This window comes from Strix uralensis, chromosome 8 (genome assembly GCF_047716275.1).
Source record: "Strix uralensis isolate ZFMK-TIS-50842 chromosome 8, bStrUra1, whole genome shotgun sequence".
Lineage (NCBI taxonomy): Eukaryota > Metazoa > Chordata > Aves > Strigiformes > Strigidae > Strix > Strix uralensis.
Window position 1 is genome coordinate 7,406,738 of NC_133979.1, and position 27,829 is coordinate 7,434,566.

The following is a 27,829-nucleotide window of genomic DNA, read 5'->3' on the forward strand; positions in this document are numbered from 1 at the left end:
ATGTCTCAGCTGAGAAACTAAAAAATAATTTCTCACCACGTTTATTCAATGCAAGCGAAGTCTTGTTCTGAATAGCTACTAGTTCATTTTCTCTTTCCTGACAAATACTGGCCATCCTGAACCATAATGAACCTGAGGGCCCAAGCAATTTGAAAGTATTAGCATACTGCGATGTCAGGCAGCCCAAATTCAACTGCTCTCTTTCTGAGACAATACTCACAACAGCTACAGAGAAAGGAAGATGACAAAACTAGCAGTCACAAAGGAAAACACACTTGGTACACATTCCTGCTGATGGTACTGTGAGCCACTGAGGAAGTGTAGGTATAAGACATCTAAACCTTTTATTACACCTTATTGCAAACTTATGGAGTGCAGTGCTTGTGCAGATTAAAACCATAAAAAGTATAAGCGTTTTTTGTGGAAAGGTTTCCATCAGTTAAGATGCTAATGATGTGTGCCTGCTTGTTCCCAAAGAACAAGTGATCTTGTTCAAAGAAGTCACCAAGTTCTCAGTGACCCAGACACCACTATAAAAACCCTCTATAATTTAACAAAATCATCTGGATAGAATACACGTACCTCTAGAAACAATAGCTAGATTATCCCTTCAAATTTGACTATAGCCTTTAAAAGAAAAAGAGTGGATGAAGTATTTTTATGGAAAACCCATTTCAAGGTTTTCAGGAGAACTGAGCTGGAAAAATCACCGTGTAATGGGATAAACTATTACAATTTCAGGGCTGGAACTGGCCAACATGATTTCTCGGTGTACGGTGCCAATGAAAGCAACTCTGCAACTTAAAGGGCAGGAGAAGAGATAGAGGTAATAATATCCCTGTATTCAAAAGTTAATAATTGACAACAACACAGAAATCATGCAGCTGAGAGAAAGGTGCTGTAGAAGAGACTGGAAAAATGTAACCCATTCCCTGTTTTTCAGTACACTGACATTACTTTTCTGTCAAAATAGAAATCTCAGCAAAATACCCAAATATCCAGCAGCAGATTAGGAGAAAACCTGGTGTCTTTCAGTCAAGCTGAGGAAGCAGGCTGTGGGAAACTTAAGACTAATAGGGGAAGAAATCCTTATTCAAAGTAAAAATTATTTTAGGTCCTATTTGCTTTCTTTCAGAAACATGCAAAAATGCAGGCCATTGCTAATTACAACTGCCAATCACACAGAGCAGACCAGAGTCTCCAGCAATAGAGCAAGTATTTCAAAATGAACAGAGCAGAAACTTTAGTTGCATCATTACTCCCTGGAGACTGTAAAAATGCTGTAAGCAAGTTCCAGATATTTTCAATTAAACACCATGTGTCAGAAAACATTTGAAACCAGATCTTGTCACAAAAATGGGAATTCCTTATTAAAGAACACAGAATCATAGAATGGTTTGGGTTGGAAGGGACCTTAAAGATGATCCAGTTCCAAACTCCCTGCCATGGGCAGGGACACCTTCCACTAGATCTCAGTAAATAACTTAAGTGATTTTCAGTGAACAAGAACCTGCAGCATGAATCAAAACTTCAAAAGCTTGCCTAAATAAGTCACTAAAAATTCATCTGAAGAGACACGCACAAAACGGGCTCAGGGGGAAGGCTGTGTTTGGGTTCCGTGCAGCTGCAGAGCAGTGGTATGGCAGGGTCAGAGCGTGGCTGCAGTAACAGCATGCTGGGTCACATGCCACAGCTTATCAGCCCATGGTGCAGGCAATGCCTGTGCAATAGCAAACTGTACTGAACCCCTATTTCATAATTAAAAGTTTAAAACCAAACTGCAAGTACCAGTATCTGACCAGATCTGTCACCCAAGGCATCAATATGGCAAGTGCTTCCTTTCTTCCCAAACTCGGTATGAGCCTGGCAGCAGCACTGCAAGTTTCCCCACACTGCCTTGCCAAGCCAAGCCTTAAAGCAGAGCAGGCAGCAGCACGGTTCAAAGGCTAGTTCCGTCTGCAAGGCTGGTTTGCAGGATGGCCATCTCTACCAAGCCTGCCCAAAAGGACTGCACGCAAACAGTTGCTTTTTAAAGGGAGGTTACAATTTATTTCACAGAAATTTAAAACTAACCAGCAGGTGGTAAGGCAAAAGGAACTGAGACCGGCCCCAAAATTACAGCTTCCTCTGCAGGCAGTCGCTCACACAGGATAAACTGTGGGATCTGCAGGTTCCAGTGCTGCCACCGCGGCTCAGGACGCAGTTTCACAAGCTGGCTAAGCCAACCAAAGCAAGCTGCCAGGAAGAACGGTTGAGCTTTTAGCATGGGCACAACTGCATGGTCAGCCAGAGCTGAAAACCGTCTGAAAACTAACTTTACAAAAAGTAATTTACAACCAGATGAGCAAGCTGATCCAGTTGATCTCAGACATCCACTGCTACTGCTGGCGCCTGGGAAAGCAAAGGAAGGGAAGGACTTTCTCCCTTGGTGGCAGGGAAGCCCAAGATTGATGAAGGTTTTTCAAGGAACTTCACTCTTGGTGTGCAAAGGTCTGGTACCCCACTGACTGTTGAAATTTTAAGTCTCCACTTAACTACGCGTGGCAATAATTCACATTGCTTGGAAATTTCTAGCTTTACACATGGCCTCAAAATCAGATGTTATGGTCTCGAAGTGTAGTTTACACCACATTTCCCAATGTCTGTAGAAAGCTGGTCAGACAGCACTGGCTCTTCTTTGTCAGCTAAGTTGCATTAGACAGAATCTAAAAATACATTAAATACTTTCTAATACTACTTTTTGACATAAGCAGTTACTATAGTTGCTGCAAGGATGTTGCAAGAAAGGGCAAGAGGTTGCATAATTCAGCTGGGATATGTGCACTAAAAGCTCAAGAGGCCTTGGAATAAAATTTTTTGTTTCAATGTTTGCCTTAGCATTGATACTTTATCAAAAATATCAAAAACTTCAAGAACTCAAATGAGCAGATAACCTCCTTTTACTCCAAGGAGGCAACTAATTTAGCATAGTTACAAATCCATCTGCAATGCAAAGTTCAAGGAAACGCCACCTAATAGTTGAGAATCTGACAGATACCAGGTTGCCAAGTAAAAATAGCTTGTCTGAACAAGCTGTGGGTCTTGTTTAGTGAGAGGGTGTTTAACAGTACTGACAGCCCACCAGATAGTATATCATGTGGAAGTAAAGTAGCTTTTTATACCATTTGCACAGATGTAGCTCTTTTCTCACAAGCAACATTCAGGTTTTGTGTTCATTAATTTATATAACACATAAGGAGGTAGAGTAGTACTGAAGTAAAGGGAAATCAAGGCACTGGAAGATGTAAGTTTGCTTTTTCTTGTCAAATACACAGTGCCAGAGTCTGCAGTGAAAACCCAATTCCCAGTAACCCTGCTCTAGATATCAACTCAAGCTTCCACCCAAACATACCAAGAAAAACAATTTTAAAATCAGTCTCTTCACTTGCTCTGCTTGGCTACTTAAATCCTTGATTGACAGTGCCCCCCATGTTTCTGAATAAATCCATGAAGTTCTTCAGTGTCTGCAAACTGGTCTTTGAAAGGGGGTGTGTGGGAAAGCACACAGTTGAATGTGAATAACTATTCCCTGTACTTCTGCTGTCACTTCTGTAAAGTTGCTATGGCTAGTGTTGTGATGTGCTTCTGTTCTGCATCACTTCATTTGCTCAAGTACAAAACACGGATAATTTAATTAGTGTAATCTTGATCTCCAGAACAATCTGTCTGTTCACGCTGGTGAACAAACCAGCACCATCTCAAACTAATAAAAGGACCGTAATAAGGGCCAGTGGAAGAATTCACTCACTCACCTTCAGCTATGGGGCAGTTTGCTCAGCCCCTCTGCACATCCCTACTGCCTGGAGCAGCAGTCTCATTCCAGGGAAAATTATGAGGATCCTTCCTGGGACATTCCTCAGTAGAGGCAGGAATTCATCTCTTACATACAGCAGATTTACTGTGGTGTTACAACTTCCTCAGTTCCTTCCTGTAACAGCAATAGACTGGTCAGTTAATACACTGCTCAGTAATTAAATCACCTGTAAGACCCTCCAGTGCTCATTTTGATCACATCAACTCCAAAACATTATTTGTGAAGATCCTGGCAGAAGGGAGCTCATAGCAACTCCTAGTTGCCATGGAAAGTTGACAAACACTAGTGAATTATCAACATATTTCAGTAAAACTTCAGTAGCAGTTCTAAATTCATCCTTATTGTTCTTGGGCACTCCTCACATATTCCTACATAACTAAAGCTAAAAAGATTCACCTGAACCCTGATTTTTTCAAGGTCTGTATTGTATGATTAACATTTTTCGTATCAACTCCTTCCACCCTAACAACACTTCTAGCTGCATGCTTATTTTGTTACCAAGTGCTGAATGAGAAGCCCCTCCCCAGCACTCAATACCAAGTCTCCAGCATCACTGACTGTACTGTAATCTCTGCCACCAATCATACATGAGCTTTTTTTTTTTTCATAGAGCAAATGCACCACAACTGCATGTTTTTACAGACTTTCTCTCCTGCCCAAGAGAAGCCAGCCAGTCCCAGGTTTCCCATCCATAAATGAGGGCCCTACACACATCTACCAGCAGTCAGGGCGGGAAGACTAGTGTTTGCCATCTTACACATTTGCCAAGTTCTCGGCTCTCTGGTCTTCACTGATTCAGCTTTGATTCTCTCACACACGATCCAAGAGATGTTTCAACTTACTTTCTATTCTATCTTCCTATTTTCAAATCACTGCCAAGTACTTTAATATGCCCGTATCTTTAATACATCAACAGTGTTTAAGTAGCGAGCAAGTAAGCTGTTCAGTGGTTATCATGCTTCAAGCCAAGCAAAGAACATTTTAATGTTCACCTTCATGTGGGGTGTTTTTATTGCACCAACACTCCTCCAAACTCCTTTTAGTAACTTTGCATTTCCGTCAGCATGTACAAACACTGTTTGAATTATACCAAGAATAAATACGAAGCAAAAGAGCTTTTCCCACAACAACCTTGATGGGTTACTTTTAATTAAAATCAGTTTAATGATTGATAAGCTCTAGTATTTCCAGCAGCAAATCATAAGTGGTTGACTGTTTCCAAATACAGTGAAAAAACTGAAGATGATATATCTACATCAGCTAGCATATTTAGTTAGTTTACTGGTTGTCAAACATAGGAAAAAGTAAGGGTTTAACACTGAAATTGTCATGATCAAGAGCAAAAATTAAATGAGTATTTTGTAGGAATCAGAAAGTTCAACTATATAAACTTACAGAATTGGTTCCAATGCTTACTCTTAATCTCCCACAACATTAATTTGACATAATTCCTACATCAGAAACCACTGAGCATGAATTTTCAGTATCTGGTTAGTATTTTGGGGAAGGGGATGTCCCATAGACAAACTCAGTGCAGTTGCTACTTTGAAACGTTCTTCACTCATGCCCCTTCAGCAAATGGAAGAACACTGCAAATACCTGTTTCCTAGCAGCCTTCATTTGCTCTTTGAGCTCACAGAGGCAGCAAAAGGTAACTCAGTGTGCCTGTGTGCACATGAATGAAAACATCTCTTCCTTATAAACTGAACAAATGCATCTGCAGCTGATTTAAGGTTAGCCATACAACAAACCAGTTTAATTCAACACTGCAGGGAAAATAGGAGTGGGTATATGGGAGTGTGAAATCCTAAAGCTCTACCATGATCCTCCCTAGTCCTGCATTATCTTCCTCAGTCACTGTCAGAAGGGATGTAGTGCTGTCCGAAAGAGCTGCTGCATCCAGCTCTCATTCCGCAGCTGCTGCTGCTGGGAGGAGGAGACAACACACAAGAGGGAGCATTTCCTCTTTTGTACTGTTACTTTATTTTGTAGTAAGATCCATGTAGTATATAAAATATAACAGGAAAAACTGAACAAAGCCTATAAAATAAATGGAGGAGTTCAGATGACAAACCACTACAGCTCTGCTTTCATGGTGTTATGATGTCACCAGAACTTATGTACTGTTTACCTTGTACTTCTACAGTTCTCTAGCATATGAACCTACATGAAAAGCTGATATGTTCCAATTAAGCCATAGTTAAGTGACAGATGTAGAGGAAAAAATGGCCTTCTTAAGCCACAGCTGCCCTTGACACAGGTTACAATGATGTCTAACTATACCATAACGCACATTACATCAAGAACCTTGAAAGAGCCTCTGAGAAAATAGGTTCACATTAAGCATCTTAAAGAAAGGTCATAAACACTGCACTGTAACAACAGTACTTCCCAATGTCCTCCTTATGTCTGAGGAGCATTTCTGGTTTTTTAAGAAGCTACTACATAGATGACACCAAACCTAGAGGTAGGTTATAGGCAAAGGTAAGTTACAGGCAAAAAAAAAATATACCCCTTAAGAGCTAGTCATTGCACAAACTGCCCAGCAGAGGCAAGGCAAAATGTCAACAACTCTTTCCTCCCACCTTAAACATTGCTCCAATGGTGCATTTAATTCCTAGTGCCTTAAGAATGACAGTGGATCATCAGCTGCTAGTAAATGCAGTCATGCCAAGAGAACAGCTTGAAGTTATTCAAGCAAAAATCTGTTACTGTGCAAAACTGGTGCACTAGACTGTTACCAACTAGATCTCCAAGTTTAGGAAGTGACCTGATGTTAGAGAACCAAGGTGTTTTCCTTTTGACATGGAAAATACTCTACATAATCAACAAGAGAACATACTGCTAAGCCTACGTGGAAGAAGTCAAACATCAGCTTGTCTCAAATGGTCAGAGATACAAGAAAAAAAAAAAAGTCAGGAAAGGTTAAAAAAAGCACACTTTTCTGAGACCAAGTTTCTTTTTTAAAAAGTTACTGTACCAAACCAGCCGGTAAAACAGCTCGTCTTCAGTATCATCTGGGATCAACATAAGGTTGATAACAATTATCATGTGTACACTTCAACAGGGATGAGAAACACATCCGCAAGTACAATAGTTAACAGCAAATTAAACCCAAGTTTTAATGATGTAATGCCTTCAGGTCACAAAATGTGGACAAAATTTTAATCTTAACTACCTTCTGTGCACTATTCCGTGATCATCAAAAGTAACAAGGATGAAGATTCATTTTATTTCTACTTCCAAAGGAAAAGGGAAAAAGGTTAAATAAGTGTTCTCCAATTTGTTCTCCACTATATGTACACCCACACACATACACACACGCACATGCACACACCCCTCAAACTGCACTGACATTTCTTTTTGACCAGAAGAGTAGATCCTGGGAGTAAGTGCAAAATGCAAAATCAACTGACAGAAAATGCTGAACAAACAGCATCATAAAAATACAAAATATTTATATTACTGAACTATTAACAGATGATGTTCTCTGTTTCTTTAAAACTTTGGAACCACATAGCTGATTTCTTAAATCTAGTCCATGCCAGCTTCCAGAACTATTAATGTTTTAGTTAGCTTCATTCTTTGATGCTTCATCAAAGTTTTCTACGAGATCTGCAAGAGATGAAGATATTTAATACAGTAATGCCCAGTAACAGTTTCATAAGTTTAATAAACATGCACATATACAGGAGAGGTTAAATAGTTCTTAACTACACTCATGTACACCATTTTTATGGGCAGATTTCAACATACACAAAGAACTAGAAATGCAGGAACACTCAGAAGAGTGGAAGTTCTAACATGAAATGATTAAGATCTGATTTTCAGAGGTGCTCTACTAGCTGCAGTTGAGCCATCAGCATTCTTTAAAGACTACCTGAGGTTAGACACCCATTCACTGTTGTACTCCAGGAAACAGAACTTTTAGCAAACTGAATTTTTATGCAAAGTCACTAAGAAATAAACCACTGCCAAAGCATGAGGAACTGAACCTCTGGGTTTGTTGTTTTAGATAATACACCATACTGATGGATACAGCAGAATGTGGTGACTGATAGTTATTCATTGACAAATTTAGAATATTTATTTATCAAGAAACTCTCAGACACTGACATAAACTGTTTCTTCTACTACAGAAATAAAAATCCCCACCCCAGACTGATGTTAAGACAACCTGATGACTATTCCAATCACATCATTCTGCAGCCCTAAAAGCCTATCTGGATATTTAGATCACCTGTTCAACCTCACTGGAAGTATTTTAACCTATTTTCACTTAAAAATTAAGCAATTTGCACAAGGTAAACCTTTATTCAAAAGCTGGAATCCAAAGTCATGTTTTAATGCTGTCTGGTATATAAAGCCTCCCTCAACAATTGAGATGTATAATTGTATCAAGAGCTAAATACTGAAAGGCATGAATTGAAATATTTATACATTAAGTGAACATCTAAATTTGTATGTGCCTACCTGGGACATCATCATCTTCTTCATCAATGTCTTCAGATTTTGGTGCTTTACTATCCAACACTATAAAAAGAAATTTGGTGCTGAGTTCTCATTATACAGAATTAGGGACAGTTAGAAAACAAAACACACACAGGTGAAAAAAGAAAGCATTTCCCCAACCCCCAATAGTAACAAACACACAGATGACTGGGTATCAACAGCAACCAGTATGACCAAAAGGTCTGCTTGTGAACATTCTTACACCAAAGTATTAGCACAGCCATTTCAAATGCTATGGAATATTAATGCAGAGCTAGCAAAAGATCCAATGATACAGAAAAAACCCAGCGTGACTACGTCTTCTAACCGAAGTCACGTGTTTCAGTGCAACGATAATGTGGTACCAGTTGGGGACAAACATATCATACAACGTAATTGCCAAGGGGCCACAACTGTAGGAAGAAGTATTTCTGTATCAAGTGTCCTGCATCAAACCTAGTTTTCTGTAAGTCATGGAACATGCTACAAGTAATCTGGAAAAATGCAAGAACTTAAAGTACAACTTCTCATTGGTCTGACTGCCTGTATTATCTGAAGAAAACATAGTAAGGAGCTATTGGTACTGAGGTTGTACCAAAGAAATATGCTTATGACTATCCATCTTTCTAAATTTTAAAAGGTATTTTACATATAGTAAAGAAGAGGGAAAAATAAACCCTTTACTTTCAATTAAACTCTGAACATGAAACATAGAAGAAGTTGAAATTATTCAGAAGGAATAACCATTTGTTGAAAACATTAGAACAGGTAATGTATTTTCCAGTTCCAAACACAGACAATTGCAACATGTCCAATTACAGTCTTTTTTAATGGCCTTAACAGTTGAAACTGGAACTGTCCCCACTCAATTTCTTAACCGTAAAACTGCAAGTTATACCATATATATATACACACACAACCCATGCTCCCATGGTTTCAAAATGAGTAGAAAATAAAGAATCACATAAAAAACTTAATTTTAAAAAATTTTGAATCAAATCTTTGATTTTGATTTTTAAATCTCAGTTTTATTCCAAAGGGAATTATAGAGTAGGAGATAAAGAACATGTTTCTTCCTCTATATCCACATTAGAAATATGTTCTATATGAACAAACAGAATCAATTTCCAGACAAAAAGAACCTGTTGAGTTTTTCCAAGTAAAAATGTGAACTTGCTTTCCTAAGTATTTTGTCATATACAGCTGTAAGCCTGAAATCATAGCATGCCTGACATCAAATTTTTAAGTTTTTTTTAATCAGAGCCTGCTTATATAGAAAGCTGAATCAACGAGAACAAAAAAACCCGTTTTCCCTCCCTCCCCCCTTATATTTCAACAACAGTGGCGAATAAATAAAAGCACATATGCTTTTGATCATGTCTTTAGTCACACATGCTGTTGTTAAATTTGGGTTAAAACTTTTAATACTTCATATGCTCTTTAAATCTCCAACGAAAGATTCCAAAGAGACCTACCTTGTCTTGGGAATTGTTCGGCTAACTTCCTGAGACTTGTTAAACTGTCAGCACCAAGCTGGCTTAAGATGCCTGGAAGCATTTCTGTGATCGGTTTAGCCTCTGCATGACCAGTAATTGCAAATGTGTTAGCAGAGAGGGAAGCTTGAACCTTGGGGTTGTTGAAGTGAATAACTGTTCCATCATCTTTTATCATGTTCACCTGTTTAAATATATTAACAACATTTACCAAAGTGTTGCATCTTTTTGAACAAGTATGATAAATTATTAATTCAAATCTAGATTTAAAATACTAAAAAAATTACAAAACTAGCACTCCTCCTAGAGACTAATATAACCATGATAAACACACCTGGAATTAATACCACCTGAACTGGAAGTAAAATACAAGTTAATGGTAAAATATTCATACATACTATATGAAAGGGTAGAATTTAAGATATATAGTTCCTTCATAAAACATATTTATTACTTAGTATTTAGATAAGTGTAAGGATACACATGAACTGTATGATAATGTATTTTTAACAAAGGCAAAAAAAATACACAGGCTATTAGACTGTAAGGTATAAACGAGTTAGTATCAGGAATGTCTAGGGAAAAAGTGACCCAAAACATTCAGCCCTGTGGTAACACTTTATAAACTAAAAGCTCTAACAGAAAAGCCTTGCCACATCAGTTTAAGACACAGCCATTCAAAGATATCTCTGTCACCTATCAGGAAAACACTGTTTCTGCAGAATTGGCAAAGGTACAAGATTCACAATCTGGCCTACTTGCTGCAGCTGCCCAAGGCAAAAATGCTTCCTGCACACATACACATAGAACTGGAGGTTTATGTACCAACTGCAATAGAACAGGCTTCTATGACTTCCCAAGAACTCCATGACTCTTAAGACTAAGGGCATCATGCAGTGATCCTGCTCTCTTCCTCTACCCTGATCTTCCAAATCCCCACGAATTAAGTTTTACAGCCAGTATAGCAGCCTGCTTTGCTCCTGCTGCCAAAGTTTATAGTGGCATATTTGTATGGGTTATATTTAAGGGAAACAGAATGGAAAGTTTAAAATGTTTTCCTTCTGGGCATGGCTAAACTATGATTATGTGGAAAATAATTTTGTCTGAAAAAAAGAAGAGCATTCTACCCATCCAACCAAACGTACTAGTAAACTAATGTGACAGAACTCAAATATTGAAATATTGTTTTTATTAGGAGTTACAGGGAGAAAAATTAAATTTGGGAACTGACGAAGAAATCTAAAATATAGAAACATTTAAGTTATCAATCTTTACACAGCTGCAGAGTTCAAAATCTGTTTTGAAGAGGAAAACCAGGTGTGTTGCTCTCCTGGAAAACTAAGGGATGTCCTGCCCTTTGCACATGTGGAAACAGTACTGACTTCAAGCACAGTCATCCCCTTACTTAAAAGCTTCTTTAAAAAAAAAGAAAAACCACAGATGAGTTACTAATGTTTGACTCAATATCACTAGCTTCCCCAAACTCTATCTACACAGTTTACCAAGGTCAACCTGAATACAATCTGCAATTATGTACCTAGCTATAAGGAAGAAGCATGTTGCATTATCTTCCTTCACATCAAGACATTTAAAATCCTTAATAACCGTGTCTGAATAAAGATCTTCTGCTCTGTGCAAAAAAACCACCAAACTCAGAACTGTGTCTTTCTTTGGGTTCATGTAGCTCAGCATATACATATCAAGCTTAAGAAAACAGACAAATTGAAGCATTTCAGTAGCAGAGGTATGAAAACTTACAGGCAAACCAGGCTTCTACACTGAACCTGTATTTGCCTTTGGAAGAGAGGTATGCACTAAGTGACCTCTGGAGGCACCTTGTAATCCTGCTTAAAATTAATTAATCACAGATTAAATATTATGCTTCTTTAACCAAGTACTACAGTAATACTGAGTTTATGATGAAGGAACACCTCCTCCACCCACATATGAGCGTCACTCTCTACAGTGTTCTAGAAAATGTGTTTCAGTTCATATTTTATACATGTAAAATAGAGGTATTCAAGGAACATCCAAACCTTTATACTCCTACTTACATTAACACAGAAGCTGGTTCTGTAGTCTTTGCTGTGTTGCAAGAAATATCATTTCCTCTGACTACCACAAATGATTCTTGCAATTTTCACGCAGTAAAAGGAATTATTAATTCCTCACTAGTCCTTACTCCAGGTATTTTTAAGCTTTTCTTTATCTTCTGCACAACACAACTCTTGCTTTAGATGTACCTGCACTCAGCAACTCAGTATGGGTGCGTTTACTGCTCTTCTCCTTAGAGTAGGTAATCAAGTTCATAGAATCAAGGGAAGTTTTGTTTTGCAATGAGTGCAAGACACATATGACAAAACCGTTTACTAGCTTCTATAATCACTATCTGGCCAGCAGAACTTCCTCCCTTCTTTCTCTAGGTATGCATGCATTAATGTGAATGAGACCATGATCAAATAACTGTACCTATCAGTAACCAGCCCTGTAAGTTTTTGTGGGGAAAACTTAAAAACCCAAACAACACATCACCACCAAAACAATACAGTAAATTTAATTTCAAACAGCAAACATTTATCACTATACCTCCTCAATGCCAGCAATGTTATTTACTGCCAGTTTTTTGAGGGAACTCTGAAGTTTTTTGTCATCAGCTGTAGCTGTTCTGTGCACCACCTTCTTCTTTCTGCGAGCTGTTCCCTGGACAAGAAACAAGAGACAACAGTCAGCTATGCTCAAAACACTTTAATTTTAAAAGTCATACTGCACTCTAAGCAATGTATCTTTTAAGTTTTGAGTAAGCTCTGGAGTCAAAAATGCTTCTCAACTTACTTCCCTTCACCTACAGCTTCAGCTGTCAGTCTCAACATTAAGTTTTTTCTTAAGTGTAAAAGACCAAAAAGACACCAAACAGCAGCAGCACTTTCCGTTTCAGCAAGGCAGATTATAAAAATACTATTTTCTATTAAGCAATATATAAGAAAGTTTCCCCAAGACTTTATTTTTTCCAAGACGAAGCACAAACATGGTCATTTAAAAAGGTCACACGTTGATAAGTAATTAACACCTTTAAAAACTGTTCTACAGACAGCAATTTTGGAATTTCTACTCTGTAAACTTTTGTACAACCCCACCTATGGTTAGGAGATGAACACCCACACTGAACAAACCACATGCTTTTTTTGTTTCCTCATATTAGCTACCTGCTGGCTCAGAGAAAAGAAACAGCTCAGTGCAGAGTCAGATAAACCCTGGAGCTGGCACAAAGGAAGGAACTCTCCAACAGGGAGAAGGGAAAGGCAGAACTGGAACAACCAACAGGTCAGCTTAACTTGAGCTTGCACAGGTCACAACAAGTCACTAAATTAAAAAGAAATCTTACACACTAGAAACTACTCATCCAGCAGTCCTGGACTGAAAGAAAATTGTATTTCAGGTAGCAGTAGTATGATCCAGATCACGCAAAACCTGTGTTTTTGAAGTCTCAGAAGTATATCTTTTTTCCCCCTCCTTTGAACCAAAGCCTATGTTTTGAAAAACAAATTTCAGAGATGTTTCTCCTTCAACCTGTAAATTACCGAAAACAGTACATCTCCAATGGTTGTCTTACCTTTCCTCCTATTCGGACCTGTGCTTGAAGCTTGGCCAGCTTTTCTTGGTTCATAATGCTGCATCAAAAGAGTAAGAATGAGATACAAATACAAGTTGAGCATCAAAATATTAAGAAACAATTTTCACAGTCCATTTAAAAGTACTTTTGAAATTGAAGCTGGGTTTTTAAACTTGTAGTAAATTCACCAAAACAGTGCATCAAACAAACACACATAAACAAAAGAGCTACAAAGCAACATCACCTAAATAATACAAGGTGGACCAGCAGCAGTCTGTTGAACTGAAGTGTCTGTACCATGATAAGGCAAATCAACAGGACATTTAATTTTGCATCAGTCTGAAGGTACTAACTGTGAATTTCCAAGTAAGCCAGTTTACTGTTGGAACGAACCATTTGACAGAACTGCTGACTCCGAATAGACACAGATCAGCACGTACAGCACAACTGCTACTAGGAAAATACCTTTATCTTTAAGAGAGCCCAGGAAGCAACTCATTACTACACTACTTTGAATGTTATTTTCAAAAAATGAATCTCTGATACTTTTAACTAATAAGCCAGCTCCGATCTCAGTGAATTTCATTTCTTAGCAGATTTCCTATATGAACCTCCGGCAACTATTAATCCAATTTAATGACTAGGAAGTTAGTCAACTGGCTTCTCCAACAGGTCAGGTGGGACCTTTAATGGCTGTAAGACCTGAAAATCTGTAAGGTGGAAAAACACGTCAAGCCTTCCAACACAAGGAAGGCGTTTCGCTCTGTCCCAGTAAACCATCAGTGATCCCCTGGATGAAAGGGAAACCCCCCTCTGCATTTGCATTGCGCCGAGGAAGAGATGGGGAAGGGGAGACGGGGCTCCCGCGGGCGAGCGGGGACCCAGCGAGGCCCGAGCGCTGCCGGGAAAATCACCACACGGTCAGGGAAGGGACTCAGGCCGGGAGGGCGGCTCGCTGACCGCCCCTAAGGCACGTGGAGCGGGAGGGGATCGAGGCCCCGTCCCTCGGGAGCCAGGGCAAACCCCCCACCCGGCCGGGGCACCGCGGCCCCAGGGGAGAGTCGCGTCCCACCCGAGCCAGGGCAGATCCCCACCACACCCCGTCCCAGCGCAAGACCTCACTTCCCCCGTCCTCTCCTCAGGGAACGGCCGGCGCCCGCGACCCCGCCACGGCCCAGCGCGGCGGACGGGGCCGGGACGGGGCCGGGACGGGGCCGAGCTGCCGCGACGGCCCGCCCGCCCCACCCCGAGAGGCGGCGGGGGAACTGGGAGGGGAGGCTGTGCCGGTGGAGCGGCGCCGGCAGGCGCGGGGAAAGGTCTCACCTGAGTCCGGCGGATCCTCCGCAGCCCAACACGCGGTGAGAACAAGATGGCGGCCAAGGAAGGAAAGAGAGGCGCACAGAGAAAGGAAGCTTCGCGCCACGTGACGGCGCGAGCCCGCCCGCGGATTGGCGGCGCCGCGGAGTCACATTTGCATAGCGGCAGGGGCGGGGCCGCGGGAGGCGGGCGCGCAGTGCTTCCTGGGAGCTGTAGTCTCCGGGGACGGGTGCCCCGGGGCAGGGACCGGATCCGTGTAACCCAAAACCCGGGACGCGGCGGCTCCAAAGGCGTCACCGCCCACTTGTCCTCGCGCTGCCCCCCCCCCCCCCCCGCCCTTGGCGAACCCTCCTTCATACACGAGTGCTTGCGGTCGGTTTTACCTTCCCAACCAGCCGGGTGACTCCTGAGACTAACGGGACAAAAGGGTTTATTTGGGAGGAGATAATAAATCCGGAACCCACTCCTCTTTGCCTGCTCCCGCCCGGGTAACCCTTGATTTTGTTCAGGGCAGTAACGAGGGTGTCTGGGGACCCGGCGTAACGGAGGTACTCCTGCCCCAGAGGCCTCGGCTACCTGGGCGGAGCCGAGCTGCTCTGACCAAGCGGGAAACGGCTGAACGCCCCCTCAGAGGGCCGGGGAGAGAAACCCCCACAGCAGCCCCCTCCACCCCTCCCAGCCTCCCCCGGCACCTCCGAGCAGAGAGGTGAGGGCGGCGCACCGCCTACATCCGCCTCACATCACTTCCTGGGCTTTAAAAAAAAGAAAAAAAAAAAGGGGGGAGAAAAAAAAAAAAAAAAATCACCTAAGCTGGTCCGGTCCCGTCTCGGAGGTTTAGGGGCTGCACCCGGGGTGCCGTTGCTGCCCGCGCCGACACCATGAAGGCTCAGCCCGCGGCAGCCTCCATCTTCTGCCTGTGCCTGGTGCTGGCGGCCTCCGCAGCCTCCGCCACGGAAGGGCTCGGAAAGGGTCAGGCAAACGTTTTCTTCGGGCTTTCCTCTCAACTTTTGTCATTGCCATGAATGGGTGCGCTGGGGCCGGGCCGGTTCCCGCAGCCCGCGGCGGCGAGGGGGGCGCGGGGGCGGGGGGAGGCCGGGCCGGCCGCGGTTTAGAGGGAGACCGCTGCCTTTTGACTTTAAAGGTGAGGGGGGTCTTTAACCGATCCTTGCCGTCGTGGTTCTGTTCTCGCTAAACCCCGAGGAGTTTCCCTTTCGAGCGGTCCCGCTTTTACGTGGCGAAGGCCTGGAGGGGGGGCTCAGCCCCTCAGAGCCCCCCGCCCCGCCTGGTGCTGAGGTGCCCTGCCAGCCCTGCCCAGCCCCTGCCATCTCCTTCTGCTGGCTCCTGGCAGGCGACGAATGGCTCTTCCCTCCCGCCCTCGGCTCGCCTTTCCCTTCATGACCGCTCCTCACCTCTCATCTGGCTCGCTCAGGCCTCCTGGTGTAATTGCCATGTCTAATTGCCTGGTTCAGTCAGTGCACGCCAGGGCCCTGAGCTTCACCCCCGGTGGTGGCTTTAGCTTGTCTTAGAAATAAATCCCCTCTTCAGGGCTGGTAGTAACGCAAGTTGATCAATGACAGCAAAGCTTTGTTGTGTGGATCCCAGTCATTCCCCTTTTGTTTTACAGTTAATGCCTCGGATGACTTTCATTCAAAAGAAACACTCTGTAACGTGTTGTGTAATGCTTTTAAAAACATACTGAAGCTCCCCACAAAGTGGGTTTTAGTTTAAAAAAAGAAAAGCTTTCAAAAAGTGTTTCCTAGCTAGAACAATAGAACGTTTTCGCTGTTATAACATGTTGGCCTTTGAATGAAACAGCTGACCTGTCAGTATTCTGAGTAAACGTGACTTCTGCTAATCCAACTGTTTTTTGCCACGTTCAGCTGGTACAAACGTAGCCTTGTGTCTGAAGCTGCCTCTGCAGCTGATACGTGTGTGTGATTGGACATGGACAAGACATCCCCACCTTACTGCTAGCACAACTAAATATTTGAGGTGTTGCATCATATATGTTCACAGTTGTTCATATCGGGAGAGAAGGTAATAAAAATACTGTGCCAACTGTTCAAACCTCCCGGATGCTGAACTAAGGTGCCACGAGGTTTTGCTGACCCTGTTTTTGTCTTTCTCCAGCTTCTTTGCCATAGTTGTTTACTGGGGACAATGTCTACTTTCCCCTGTGTCAGCACCAGACAGTCTGTGGCTCCTGACCCCTGTGTAGCTCCCGAAATCTGCCCCCTTCAGCACCCTGGGCACTGGGGGTTGCTGACTAATCCAAACCCTCAGCACTGAGAAGGGGCAAGCTGAGGCTGATGTTTGGTCATGAGCCCCACATTACTGGAGCCATGAGACCTCTGAGGAAGTCTTCCAGGGGACATCCTCTATGAACAGTTCCCAGATCTCCTTTGTCTCAGCTCTCCATGTGGCTTTCGACCATGTGCTGTGTTGGCTACAGCGTCAAAAAACCTGGCAGTCTCTGCTTTGCAGTTGTTGAATGTATGCTCACTCACTCTTATCTCAACCTCCAGACTTGTTATCTGGATATGGGATAAAATATTTCTTGCGTCGTTCAGTCACTGTAACATTCAGAAATCTGTGTAATGGCATTCTTGCTCACACCTCGATCATATTATTATCAGCAGTAATACTTAGCATAATAGTTTTAGAGCAATTAATGATCATATGTTGGCCTAGGAATTTTTAACTTTTCGCTTTAGTTCACATTCAGTGGGATTTATGAAGCCAAATGCTGACATGTTTAATTTGTCACTAGTCAGTTAATAAGTGTTTGCAGATTGAAAAAGAATGGCACATAATCAGAAGGCCCTTCAATTTTAATCTCTGTTTGGGGGATTTTGGTGTCATATTTGCATATATATAAAAATATTCATGAGTGTGGTATGGTGTTGTTAATTAATTTCAGTGGGATTCCTCATAAGACTATGTAGGTTGTAAGTATTTGCAGAAGTCTTTCCAGGACTGGGTCTATAGTTGGCTTTAAAAAAAGAATATAAAATGAGTTGAAAATGTTCTTAAGCTTTGGACCATTTTCCTCTGATAGTTGACATGTTAAATTATGCAGTGTTTATAAACCCTTCTCTCTGGCAGGTTTTGGAGATCATATTCATTGGAGAACACTAGAAGATGGGAAGAAAGAGGCAGCAGCCAGGTATGTTAGCTAGTTTTAAATATAGAAAAGTGTCTTTAAAAACATTCACAGAGGTTCTGTATCAATCCTAAACTTAACCACAGTAGTAATTATTAACAAAGGTGAAGGTGGTTTAGGAGAGTGTTCAGATCCCTGTGGCTTGTTAGAGAGAAAATACAGTTTTATTAACTTTACTGAGGCATCACCTAGGTTTAATCACTACTGTCTAATTAAATGATTGAAGTCCTAGCATGTCTTTGAAATGAGAAGAAAATAATTGAGTATTTATCATAGTAAAGAAAGATACAGTTCTCAAACCCAGAAAAGCATATTTAAGTAGTTCTCAATCCCCTTGAACTCAGCAGTGCTGATAGCTTCCTAAAATTCAGTGTGCCTGTATAGATGAGGCCTCAGTGTGAAATGAGAGTTATTTTGTTACCATCTGTAGAAAAAGTCCAAAAGTTTCAAACTGTAGTGAACTGTTGTTTAAGCTTAAACCCTAAAAAGAACACTGTCTTTATGCAAAGGTGAAAAATGACATTTTGACAGACAGATTTTTTTTCTCAGAATTTATTCTGTTTCTTATTAAAATGAGAGAAGGAAAATTGTATGCTTATAAATGCTTCTTGTACTTTGAAATTTATCACCTAGATCTGACAATGTTGACATGAGTGGAAATTCACAATGCCTTCCAGGTTTGCTGTTTAATTGAACTCTGCTCTCAAATTGATCCATCTGGCGAGTTCCACACTCTAGTCTAGACACCAAATTAACCCAGATGGTACAGTTCAGAAGTCTTACAAGTTTTTAAAACTGGATATTTTAGCATTTATTTGATATACCTGTGCAAAAAAACCAGATTATTTCAGTAGTTGCAGGAATAATTGTAGCGTTACTTTGCAATGAAGCAGAGGAAGCTTTAAAATGACAGAGGAGGGAGGGATGGCAAGCTTTTGGGTTTGGGCAGGATGAGTGTTTCTGGTGAGAGCCCCCGCTAAGCGAGGGACGGGTGTAATGCACGCTCTCTCCTTTCGTTGCTGGAAACGCAGACCTGCTCGCTGATTTGAGTTCAGCAGCATTTGAGTGTTGCTGAATTGAAGGACTGGGAGAAACCACCACCAAGAAAGAAAAGATAAACCTGAAAAGCAGATTTGTGTTTGAAGTCTGACCTTAGGTCAGGAGATGAAAAATTGTACAAAATTATATTATGCATCAAGTGAGATGCATCAGAGCCAGTGGTCTAGGAAGTTTCAAGACTTCGATTTCTGTTCTGTAAATAGTACAATGCAGATGTGTCGGAGATGCTGGAGACCTCTCGTTTTTAAGTTCCCTGTGGGCGAGGGTGGAGATCCAGCACTCGTACAGCTCCCGGGTGCCTGGTTCTCGGGGTGACCACAGTATGATCGTGCCTTTGAGCAGGATGGCTGGCGGGATGCTGTCCCTGTGCCGTGGAGAGGCGATCCCCACACGCCCCAGGCGCCAGCTGCCATCGGGCCCATCTGAGGTGCTGAGCCCCTGTGCTGTGAGGCGCTCTGGGGGGGTTTCCACGCCAGCCTGCGGGTGACCAGTGGCATGGCAGGGCCTCATGCCTCATTTTCTAAACCTGGCCATAAACATACTTCACATCCAGGTGGTCCAGCTGGAGAGTCAAGGACCAGATCTGGGAAGTAGGGAGCGGAGGGAATATTAGGCAGGATTTGACGGATGTTCCAGGGATGCTGTCTCTGCTGACAGGCCCTAAGGACCCCGCCGTGACTCCCTGTTATTTTAAAAGTCCATTAGGGGTGATGCAGTGCAGAAAAGGCACATTGCCTTTGTCTTGGCAGCAGCAGTTCTATGAGCAGGTGCTCCTGGCATCCATGAGGCCGGGAGCCCACTCCTGTCATGGCATTGCCTTCACACACACACTCGTATTTTGGGGAGAAATGGTCTTTTGTTCTGTCAGAAAATAGAGAGGACTGGTATAGGGCAGCAGCCAGGGCTGCAAGGGGAGAAGAGGCCTCTTTGCTCCATCCTGCAGCCAGGTTCCGTGTCCTCTCTGCTTTTGGAGATGCTGTGCCACGACCTCTCCTGACCGCACGTTACGGGGCATGTCAAACTTGTATCTCTAAGCCCGAGGAATTATTAAATGCTATAAAAAAAGGAAAGCCTCCAGCGCAGGCCGCCGTTGCCCCTGGCGACCGGGGGCGGGGCGTGAGTGACCCGGCCGGAAGCAGTCGCCGACCCCTTCCGGGTCAGCATGGCGGCGGAGGCAGGATGCCGCTGGTGGTGCTGTGCGGGCGGCCGGGCAGCGGCAAGAGCCGGCGGGCCGCGGAACTGCGGGCGGCGCTGGGCGGGCCGGAGCGGCAGGCGCACGTCGTGGCCGAGGCGGAGGGCGGCCGGGCGGCGTTGCGGGCCGAGGTGGAGCGGCGGCTGAGCCGGCGGGACGTGGTGATCGTGGACGCGGGCAACGAGGTGCGGAGCATCCGCTACGAGCTGTACTGCGCGGCGCGGCAGGCGGGCACGGCGCGCTGCCTCCTGCACTGCGTGGGCGGCCCGGGCGGCCCCGACGAGCCGCCCTTCGAGGCTCCCGACCCGCGCAACCGCTGGGACCGGCCGCTCTTCACGGTGCACGGCGAGGAGCCGCTGCCGCTGGCCGCCATCCGCGCCGCCCTCTTCGAGAGCGCCCCGCCGCCGCCGCACCGCGCCACCCGCAGCCAGCCCCTGCAGTCCAGCGGCTTCCTGCACCACCTCGACCGCGTCACGCAGGAGGTGCTGGCCGCCGTCATGGCCGCCCAGAGGAGCGGGGCGCAGCCCGGGGAGGTGGTCCGCGTCCCCGGCGTCGCCGAGGGGCTGGTGCTTAACCGGCCTGTGAGCATGGCCGAGCTGAGCCGCCTGCGGAGGCAGTTCATCAGCTACACCAAGATGCAGCCCAGTGACGAAAACTTGCCCCAGTTGGCCAGCATGTTCCTGCAGTACCTGAGCCGCAGCATCCAGTGAACGCCGTCACCTGTGCCACACACAGCAGTGGCCCTGGTCTGCCCCCAAAGTCCTTGCAGCAGTGAGAACGTGCCTTCCAGCCACACACCCCGTGGAGCCTGGGTCCCACGCATATCAGAGCATGTGGCAACAGCAGTGCTGGGAAAATGGATGCCATGTCCCTGCAGCAGCTGAGCAAGCTATTGCTGAGAGGATCTGCTGGGATGCTGTTCCCCCACCCCTGTCTTCTCCCCACTTGCATCCCTCAAAAAGGAGAGCTGTTGCATCCCCAAGCAAGTGAAGTCTCCGGTGGAGGAGACCTAAACCCCAGTAATCAAATAGTGTCTGAACATGAAAGCCCAAAAAGGTGGTGACCGCAGGGAAAACTTTTCCCCTCCACAATGGCACGTGCTTGTCTTGAATAAGAGGATTGTTTTTCCAAGGCTGTCTCCAGATAATGTGAAACTGCAGAAGAGACTTCAGGTCCAGAACTGGAACAGGCTGTATTTTTAGGATGTGACTGTTTCAAAAAATCCTACTGAACCCAAGAGATAGATTTGCAGACTCTGTGCAACAGAAGGGTGCTGGCTTAGCAAACTCAAACCTCTGTTTCAGGTTGAACAATCAAATGTGTGCCTTAAATGGAGTAAAGTCTTAATTTACCTGCAGGATATTTTATTGAAATAACTTGCCATGTCTTTTCTCTGCAAGGTCATCATTAAATACCTTTAAAAACACTTAATTGTTTATGAATAAGTGCTCTCATAGGAAAAATGGTCTAAAATGACGGTGTCTGTTTTGGATGAAACTCTGCCATAAGTCTATACCAGCTGTGAAGGGTAACTTAGTTTTGCGCTTAGTTTCAACTAATTTCAGTCTTTGCTATATCACATATGTAGCTTATATAAATGTTTCACTTTCTGGTGGATGCTTCATCCCTCATTTTAATAAACTGTAGCTTTTGGTTTTAATTGTATGTGTAGTGCTACCTGGGAGGAAATGGTAAAGTGGGGCAGGAAGGGTTGCTTCAATTATAGTGGCTGTTTATCTGACATACCAGCTGCTAGGTGGACTTACACATTGTAGAACTCAGAAATTACTACAAAAATGTTCTGATGTAAATAAGTTTCTTTTCCCAGTCAAAGAGAATAAAGCTGAGAAAACATATTCAGAATCTCTAAAACTTCTGTGAGTTCTCACTGACTATGAGTTGGTATTTCAAGACTGTGAGCACTTCCACTTTCATCTGCCTTGAAAATTTCTCTTTTTAAAAAAAAAAAAGTGCATTGCAGTACCGATTACCAGATGATTAACTCTTCTGACGTGAAGCACTGATCCTTGATGATAAGAACAATGTGTATTTTCCAGACTTAGATCAGCCTTTCCTCAAGAAAGTGGCAAAATCATGTTGAACTGTAAGGAAACAATGGGGAAAAAAAGTGTTTCTTCATCATCAGGGAGAGGACACTGATGCAATACAGGCTTTACTAGGGAAGCATCTATTCTTGCTCCCTACTGCAAACAGAGTCCTATGCAAAGATGATAACATAGTGGTTAGTTCTAAATGGCAGACTTCTGTTTGAACTACTCTAAATGTCAGTGGTTTTCTCTCCACCCTTTCCTGGTTCTGAAGGCCGTAACTGAATGCTGCTAAGTTGAGATTTCCTTTCATATCTATCTACAGCTAAAGAAAAACTCATACATCAGTTCTATTAGTAACTAGTTGCCATTACGTGCAAAGGTGTTTCTAAGTTCTGTGTTTGAAAATTTTACTTTATTTTTAACCTCTAATATGGTAACAGGGTTTACAGTAGCAGAACGCTTCCAGTTTGCTTTGCTTGGCATATCCTGAAAGAAGTACCCATATAGTATGTTCTCTCTAGATTCCTTCCTTTCCTTCACCTAGTTTTAGGCTGTTCTTACTGTTCTGGAAGCTATATCATTATTACCAGCTTTCCTTGGATATTATTCCATAGATTAAGAGGTTTATTGATAAGAGGGATGAGATTCCCAATTCTTTGCTCTTAGTCTTTCTTAGTTTATTCCTCTTGTCAGAGTTCAACTGTTGGATGGTAGAAACAATGAAAGTGTTAGTAAGGACTTGCGCATGCAAAAAGTGTGGAGGTAAGTGTACTACTTGGACGTGCTTAGTAGCAACAAAAGTCACCTGTAGTTGTATTACTTTTCTTGTTAGAAAGGTAAAATTGATGCAAAATAGTCAGGAGCAGTCAAGTGGTGGATTAATTGGATCGCCAGCACTAACAACAGGAAATACACGGAATCTGTAGTGTCTTTAAGGCTTCTTTGTCTAAGCACATAATGCAGCCTGAATATATTATAAAGGAACTTAAAGAAATTGAACTTGGTAAGCTTGACTTTGTCAGAAGGTAAAACGCTAAAGGGATTTTTGAAGAACAGGGTTAAATAAAACATCTCAGGGTGATGGAAACTTAACCTCCAGGTAGCATAGGTAGTAAAGGTCAAGTGAATTATTTGGGAAGAGAGGGAGAATGATAAAGCATAACTTTGATCCTTTTGCATTGCACTTTACTAGGCTGCAGTTCCATGCAGGCCCCCTCCTTCTCAGTCCTGGCACAGGTTTGTTTCAGCATACCAACATGTAGGAAACAAGCCTGGCAGCCAGAGCATTTGCTGGGTCACTGTGTGTGATTACTGCTCAGTGGAGGGTCTTGGTCACAGGAGGTGGCTGAAATATAACAGACCATAATGAGGAGAGGGATGGAGATATGACTCACCCACTGGATTGCCTTAAGCAGCCATGAAAACCCATCCTGAGATCTCTCAAGCAGCTGGTGTCACTAACCACTTCCAGTAAAAAAACACATGCCTGACCAGTTGTGTATCTGAGCAGATCTAAACTAATAAGAGCAAATCTGCCAAAGAGAAAGTCTCTTCCTCTGCATGAGCAGTTATTGGCTGGCAGTTCTGATCAGATTGGGAAAACTTTTTGCAAGACAGCCTTAAAACAGCAGAATCTCTTTATATCTTTCTTATTTTCTGTTACATTCAGCCTTTGTAGAAGTCTTGAATGTTAAAATGTACATGTAATAGTATTCGGTTTAGAGGCTCAACTGTAAGCTTTCTTTGACAATTTTCATTCTTTTTTCTTTTTTTAGTGGTTTGCCTCTTATGGTTATCATCCACAAGTCTTGGTGTGGAGCGTGCAAAGGTAAGTGTATTTAATACTAGAGCTTGCTGAAATTTTTAATGAACTTTTGTATACAAATCATGTAACCGTGAGAAACATGAACTTTGCATTCAAAGGGTAGCTAACAGTATTTGTATTTCATTTAGAGCTGGATAATATCGCACCACTTTACCTGTTAGCACTGCCAAAAGCCAAAATGCCAGCAAAATAACAGCGATAATACTGCACTGCTGTAGTGGCTGTAATTTCTCCTGCACTTGGCTGTAAAATTGGAACAGAATGAATGATCCTCAAGAATTAAGTGTAAATTGCCTTACTTTCAGACAGTGGTTCTTTGCAGGTGAGGCTTTGTCTCTTTCAGATTTGCAAACAAACAAGCTGGGCATAATGGCTAAGCTTAAAGGTTGAGCTAGTTGACTGGGAGTAGTGGTTTACAGCAAGCTTTTTGCTTCTGTTCCATTAGTTCAAATATGACCGTGTATGTCTGTTGGCCAGGCTTCATCATGTGGCTGCTCAGCAAGAATTGCTTCAGTTACTTGCTGTTCTGAGCCTGGCTTGAACGGTTTGATACATATATTCCATTTCCTCATTCCTTATTGAAAAGTGCCAGCTCTCCAGAGGGAGGAGTGAAGTTGAGATTTTGATGATGACCTGAAAACTTGAAATCTTTTCCACGGTCTTTACACATGTCTTTTTTTTTTTTTTTTTTTTTTTCCCCTCCTTAATTAGCTTTAAAGCCAAAGTTTGCTGAATCCAAGGAGATCTCTGAACTTGCCCATAATTTTGTTATGGTCAACCTTGAGGTAGGCTGCCCTCTGATTTGTATACATGTTACTGCCTAGTAGTTAAGCATTTGGAATCCTACTTAACTGGTTGTATCCTGTTTTGTGTACATCCTAAATCCTGTATTCCTGAACAGGTATTCAGGATTGATTGATATAGCTGATCGTCTTAAAAAGAGTTTTCTTCAGTCTGGTTATTTTAATTGTGTTTATAAATCTGACTCTCTGCCATTGTCTCTTTAACAATTTGTACCTTGTGTCATTCCATTGCTGCAATAGAGGAATTTATATTCATTCTCCCATGACATATCAAACATTCCTACACCAAAGCAGAGCATTTAATGCAAATTGACAGAACAGAAAAAATTAATATTTTCACAACTGATACTTGTTTAGGTAAAAATAACTTTCTTTCTTTTGAGAGTGGAAGCTACTGCAGTGTCTGTTCAAGATGTAAATTGCTCAGGGTAAATAGAATCTGAAGGCAATAACTTGTTTCTTTAAAATGAGTGCTGTGTTTTGTTAGATACCTTGCTAATATGTTCTTGCTCTTCTGTCTTGCTTTGGCAGGATGATGAAGAGCCAAAGGATGAAGCCTTTAGTCCTGATGGAGGTTACATTCCCAGAATCCTTTTCATGGGTAGGGCATCCACAGCTGTTGTATCCACTCATAGGACTGTGTTCTTACTGTTACCACCTAAATTTCCTGTTTGATTTCTTGTTTCATAGACCCCAGTGGAAAAGTCCACCCAGAAATCATAAATGAGAAGGGAAACCCCAGCTACAAGTATTTCTATACCAATGCTGATCAAGGTATGCGCAAAGTAGTTTGAAGTGCATTTTTAGAGACGAAACTCTGGGTGTGTCCTGAGTGAAGGACACACCTTCACTTTTGAGTGGAGAAAAATGGCGATACTTTACAGCATAACTGGGAGCTGTTAGATACAATGTGAGTGAGTGGTTTTCTTATGCCTTGAAGAACCATGTTCAGAATCATGATTCACCTTAATACCTACTATAATGTCCATAGGACCTAAACTGGCTCTGCAGTTATGGCATGAAAAATCATGCAATTTGCATGATCCAGCTACATATAGTTGGGAAAAGGCCACAGGACTGGTTTTGGGGTTTTTTTTTCCACAGGTTAATTTGTAGATGTACATTCTGTAATGGTTTTGTTTTAAAACACTTTCATTCCCAGGACACCTTGATGTTTTCATCTTGAGATTAATGGTTGTCGTCTCTCTGTCTAATCTTTCAGTTGTCCAAGGGATGAAGGAGGCCCAGGAGAAGCTAACAGGAGATGCTTTCAAACAAAAACACCTGGGAGATGAACTATAATGAATACACCGAATGATGCTTTTTCATCACTTCAAAACTCTAGAAGGAAATGATTAAACAGACCAAGAATGTAGATGCACTGGAGGGACATAATTCTCCTGTCAACAATGTTAGGTTAAACCCTGTTTGGAGTTCACACACATACATCAATTACAGTGTTATCTCCTCCTCTGCCTGGCAGTTTGTGCTGTAATGATTATTTGCAACTAGGTAGTGTGCAAACACATCAATTTTTGTGTTTGAGCAACCACTAATATTTGGTGTTAAAAGGGAGGTGTGTAGGGCAAAACATTCATTTGAGGACAGTGTGATTGGAATAACTAGAAGTAGCCAACATTTTGACACTTAATCAGGGTTGGATCCCTCTTTTCTCACTGGTGTTACGTGTTCCCATTGTTTTTACTGGGGCATGTTGGGGGCATGTTCCTGGGCCAGATGTTTTCTAGACCTCCCAAACCATGAATTCTGCCACTAAGCCAAGTAGAATAAATTTCATTAATGTCTAAGTAGCATGTGAAATTACTAGCTCTGCAAACATCTTTGTGTAAAACTGTGTGTGATTCATCTTTATTTGCCTTTGGGCAGAAAGTTAACTTCTTCCTTGTGCACTCACCTTTTGATTGTTTTATCAAGTGAGGGTGGGTTATGTTGAAGCTTTACGGGGATTCCCCTTTTATTCTTTGAATGTTTTTTGGCGAATGCCTTGCCATCACATTGTACTGTATTTTTGTACCAGGGTGAAAAATTAAACCTTTTTAAACATAAGCATGCAGACAATGTTTTGTGGTAAAGGGTGTGGCTTTCCGTTCTTAAGGATGGGGTAATATATTTTTGTTTATGTTGCAGTGGTTTTAACTGTTGAATGTCACAGCTGAAGGTGGTTTCTCCTTTTTATAATTAAAAGACAACAGTTGTTCTTCCATGTAATTACAATTCAGCCATTCTTATACTACCTGTACTGTTGAGGGCAGAGTAATACCTGGCGTTTATCTACTGGAACTGAAAAGAAAAATAGAGGGGAAAAAAAATCACCGATCTTGATCTGCTGGTAGCGCTTTTCCTAATGTAGGCCGGGCTGCTGTTGGCCGCCTTTGCCACAAGGGCGCATTGCTGGCTCACGGTCACCTTGTTCTCCACCTGGACTCCCTCATCCTCCTCTGCAAAGCAGCTTTTCAGACTGTCAGCCTGTACTGGTGCACAGGTTATTCCTCCCCAGGGGAAGGACATTGCATTTCCCTTTCCTGAACTTCCTGACAACCCTCTGCCCATTTCTCTGACCTGTTGAGGTCCTTCTGAATAGCAGCACAACCATCGGCTTATCAACTACTCTCCCCAGTTTTGTATCATCTGCCGGTTTGCTGTAGGTAGAATCTGTTCATCCAGGTTGTTAATGAAGACGTTAAAAGTATCAACCCCAGGGGTACGACACTAGTGACAAGCCCTGTTCAGCCCAGCAGTTCTGCCTGTTTTCCATCCACCTCACTGCCCATTTATTTAGGTCGTACTTTATCAGTTTGTCTGTGAGGATGCTATGGGAGACAGCGTTGAAAGTTTGAATAAAGCCAAAATGAACAGCACCTACTGCTCTCCCCTCATGCACCAAATTTGTCGTCTAAAGTTAAAAATCCTGTCCAAAAGGCACTTGCCATAACTTCATAGAGCAAACACAG

At 42.7% G+C, this 27,829-nt stretch overlaps 3 protein-coding genes across 3 annotated transcripts; 2 read left to right on the forward strand and 1 right to left on the reverse strand.

Moving 5' to 3' along the window:
* Nucleotides 1-4,969: 4,969 nt before the first annotated feature.
* BTF3L4 (basic transcription factor 3 like 4) lies at nucleotides 4,970-14,930 on the reverse strand. Its single transcript, XM_074876058.1, has 6 exons — nucleotides 14,771-14,930; nucleotides 13,448-13,505; nucleotides 12,424-12,537; nucleotides 9,820-10,021; nucleotides 8,327-8,386; nucleotides 4,970-7,468 (listed from the first exon to the last, which is right to left on the reverse strand). The coding sequence occupies exons 2-6, from the start codon at nucleotides 13,499-13,501 to the stop codon at nucleotides 7,422-7,424; spliced, it is 477 nt and encodes a 158-aa protein (XP_074732159.1). The 5' UTR covers nucleotides 13,502-13,505; nucleotides 14,771-14,930; the 3' UTR covers nucleotides 4,970-7,421.
* Nucleotides 14,931-15,260: 330 nt separating this feature from the next.
* TXNDC12 (thioredoxin domain containing 12) lies at nucleotides 15,261-26,924 on the forward strand. Its single transcript, XM_074876056.1, has 7 exons — nucleotides 15,261-15,733; nucleotides 17,870-17,930; nucleotides 24,005-24,057; nucleotides 24,766-24,839; nucleotides 25,389-25,458; nucleotides 25,548-25,631; nucleotides 26,080-26,924. The coding sequence occupies exons 1-7, from the start codon at nucleotides 15,643-15,645 to the stop codon at nucleotides 26,157-26,159; spliced, it is 513 nt and encodes a 170-aa protein (XP_074732157.1). The 5' UTR covers nucleotides 15,261-15,642; the 3' UTR covers nucleotides 26,160-26,924.
* On the forward strand, nucleotides 17,939-22,050 carry KTI12 (KTI12 chromatin associated homolog). The gene has a single exon (XM_074876055.1). The coding sequence runs from the start codon at nucleotides 19,794-19,796 to the stop codon at nucleotides 20,886-20,888; it is 1,095 nt and encodes a 364-aa protein (XP_074732156.1). The 5' UTR covers nucleotides 17,939-19,793; the 3' UTR covers nucleotides 20,889-22,050.
* Nucleotides 26,925-27,829: the final 905 nt, after the last annotated feature.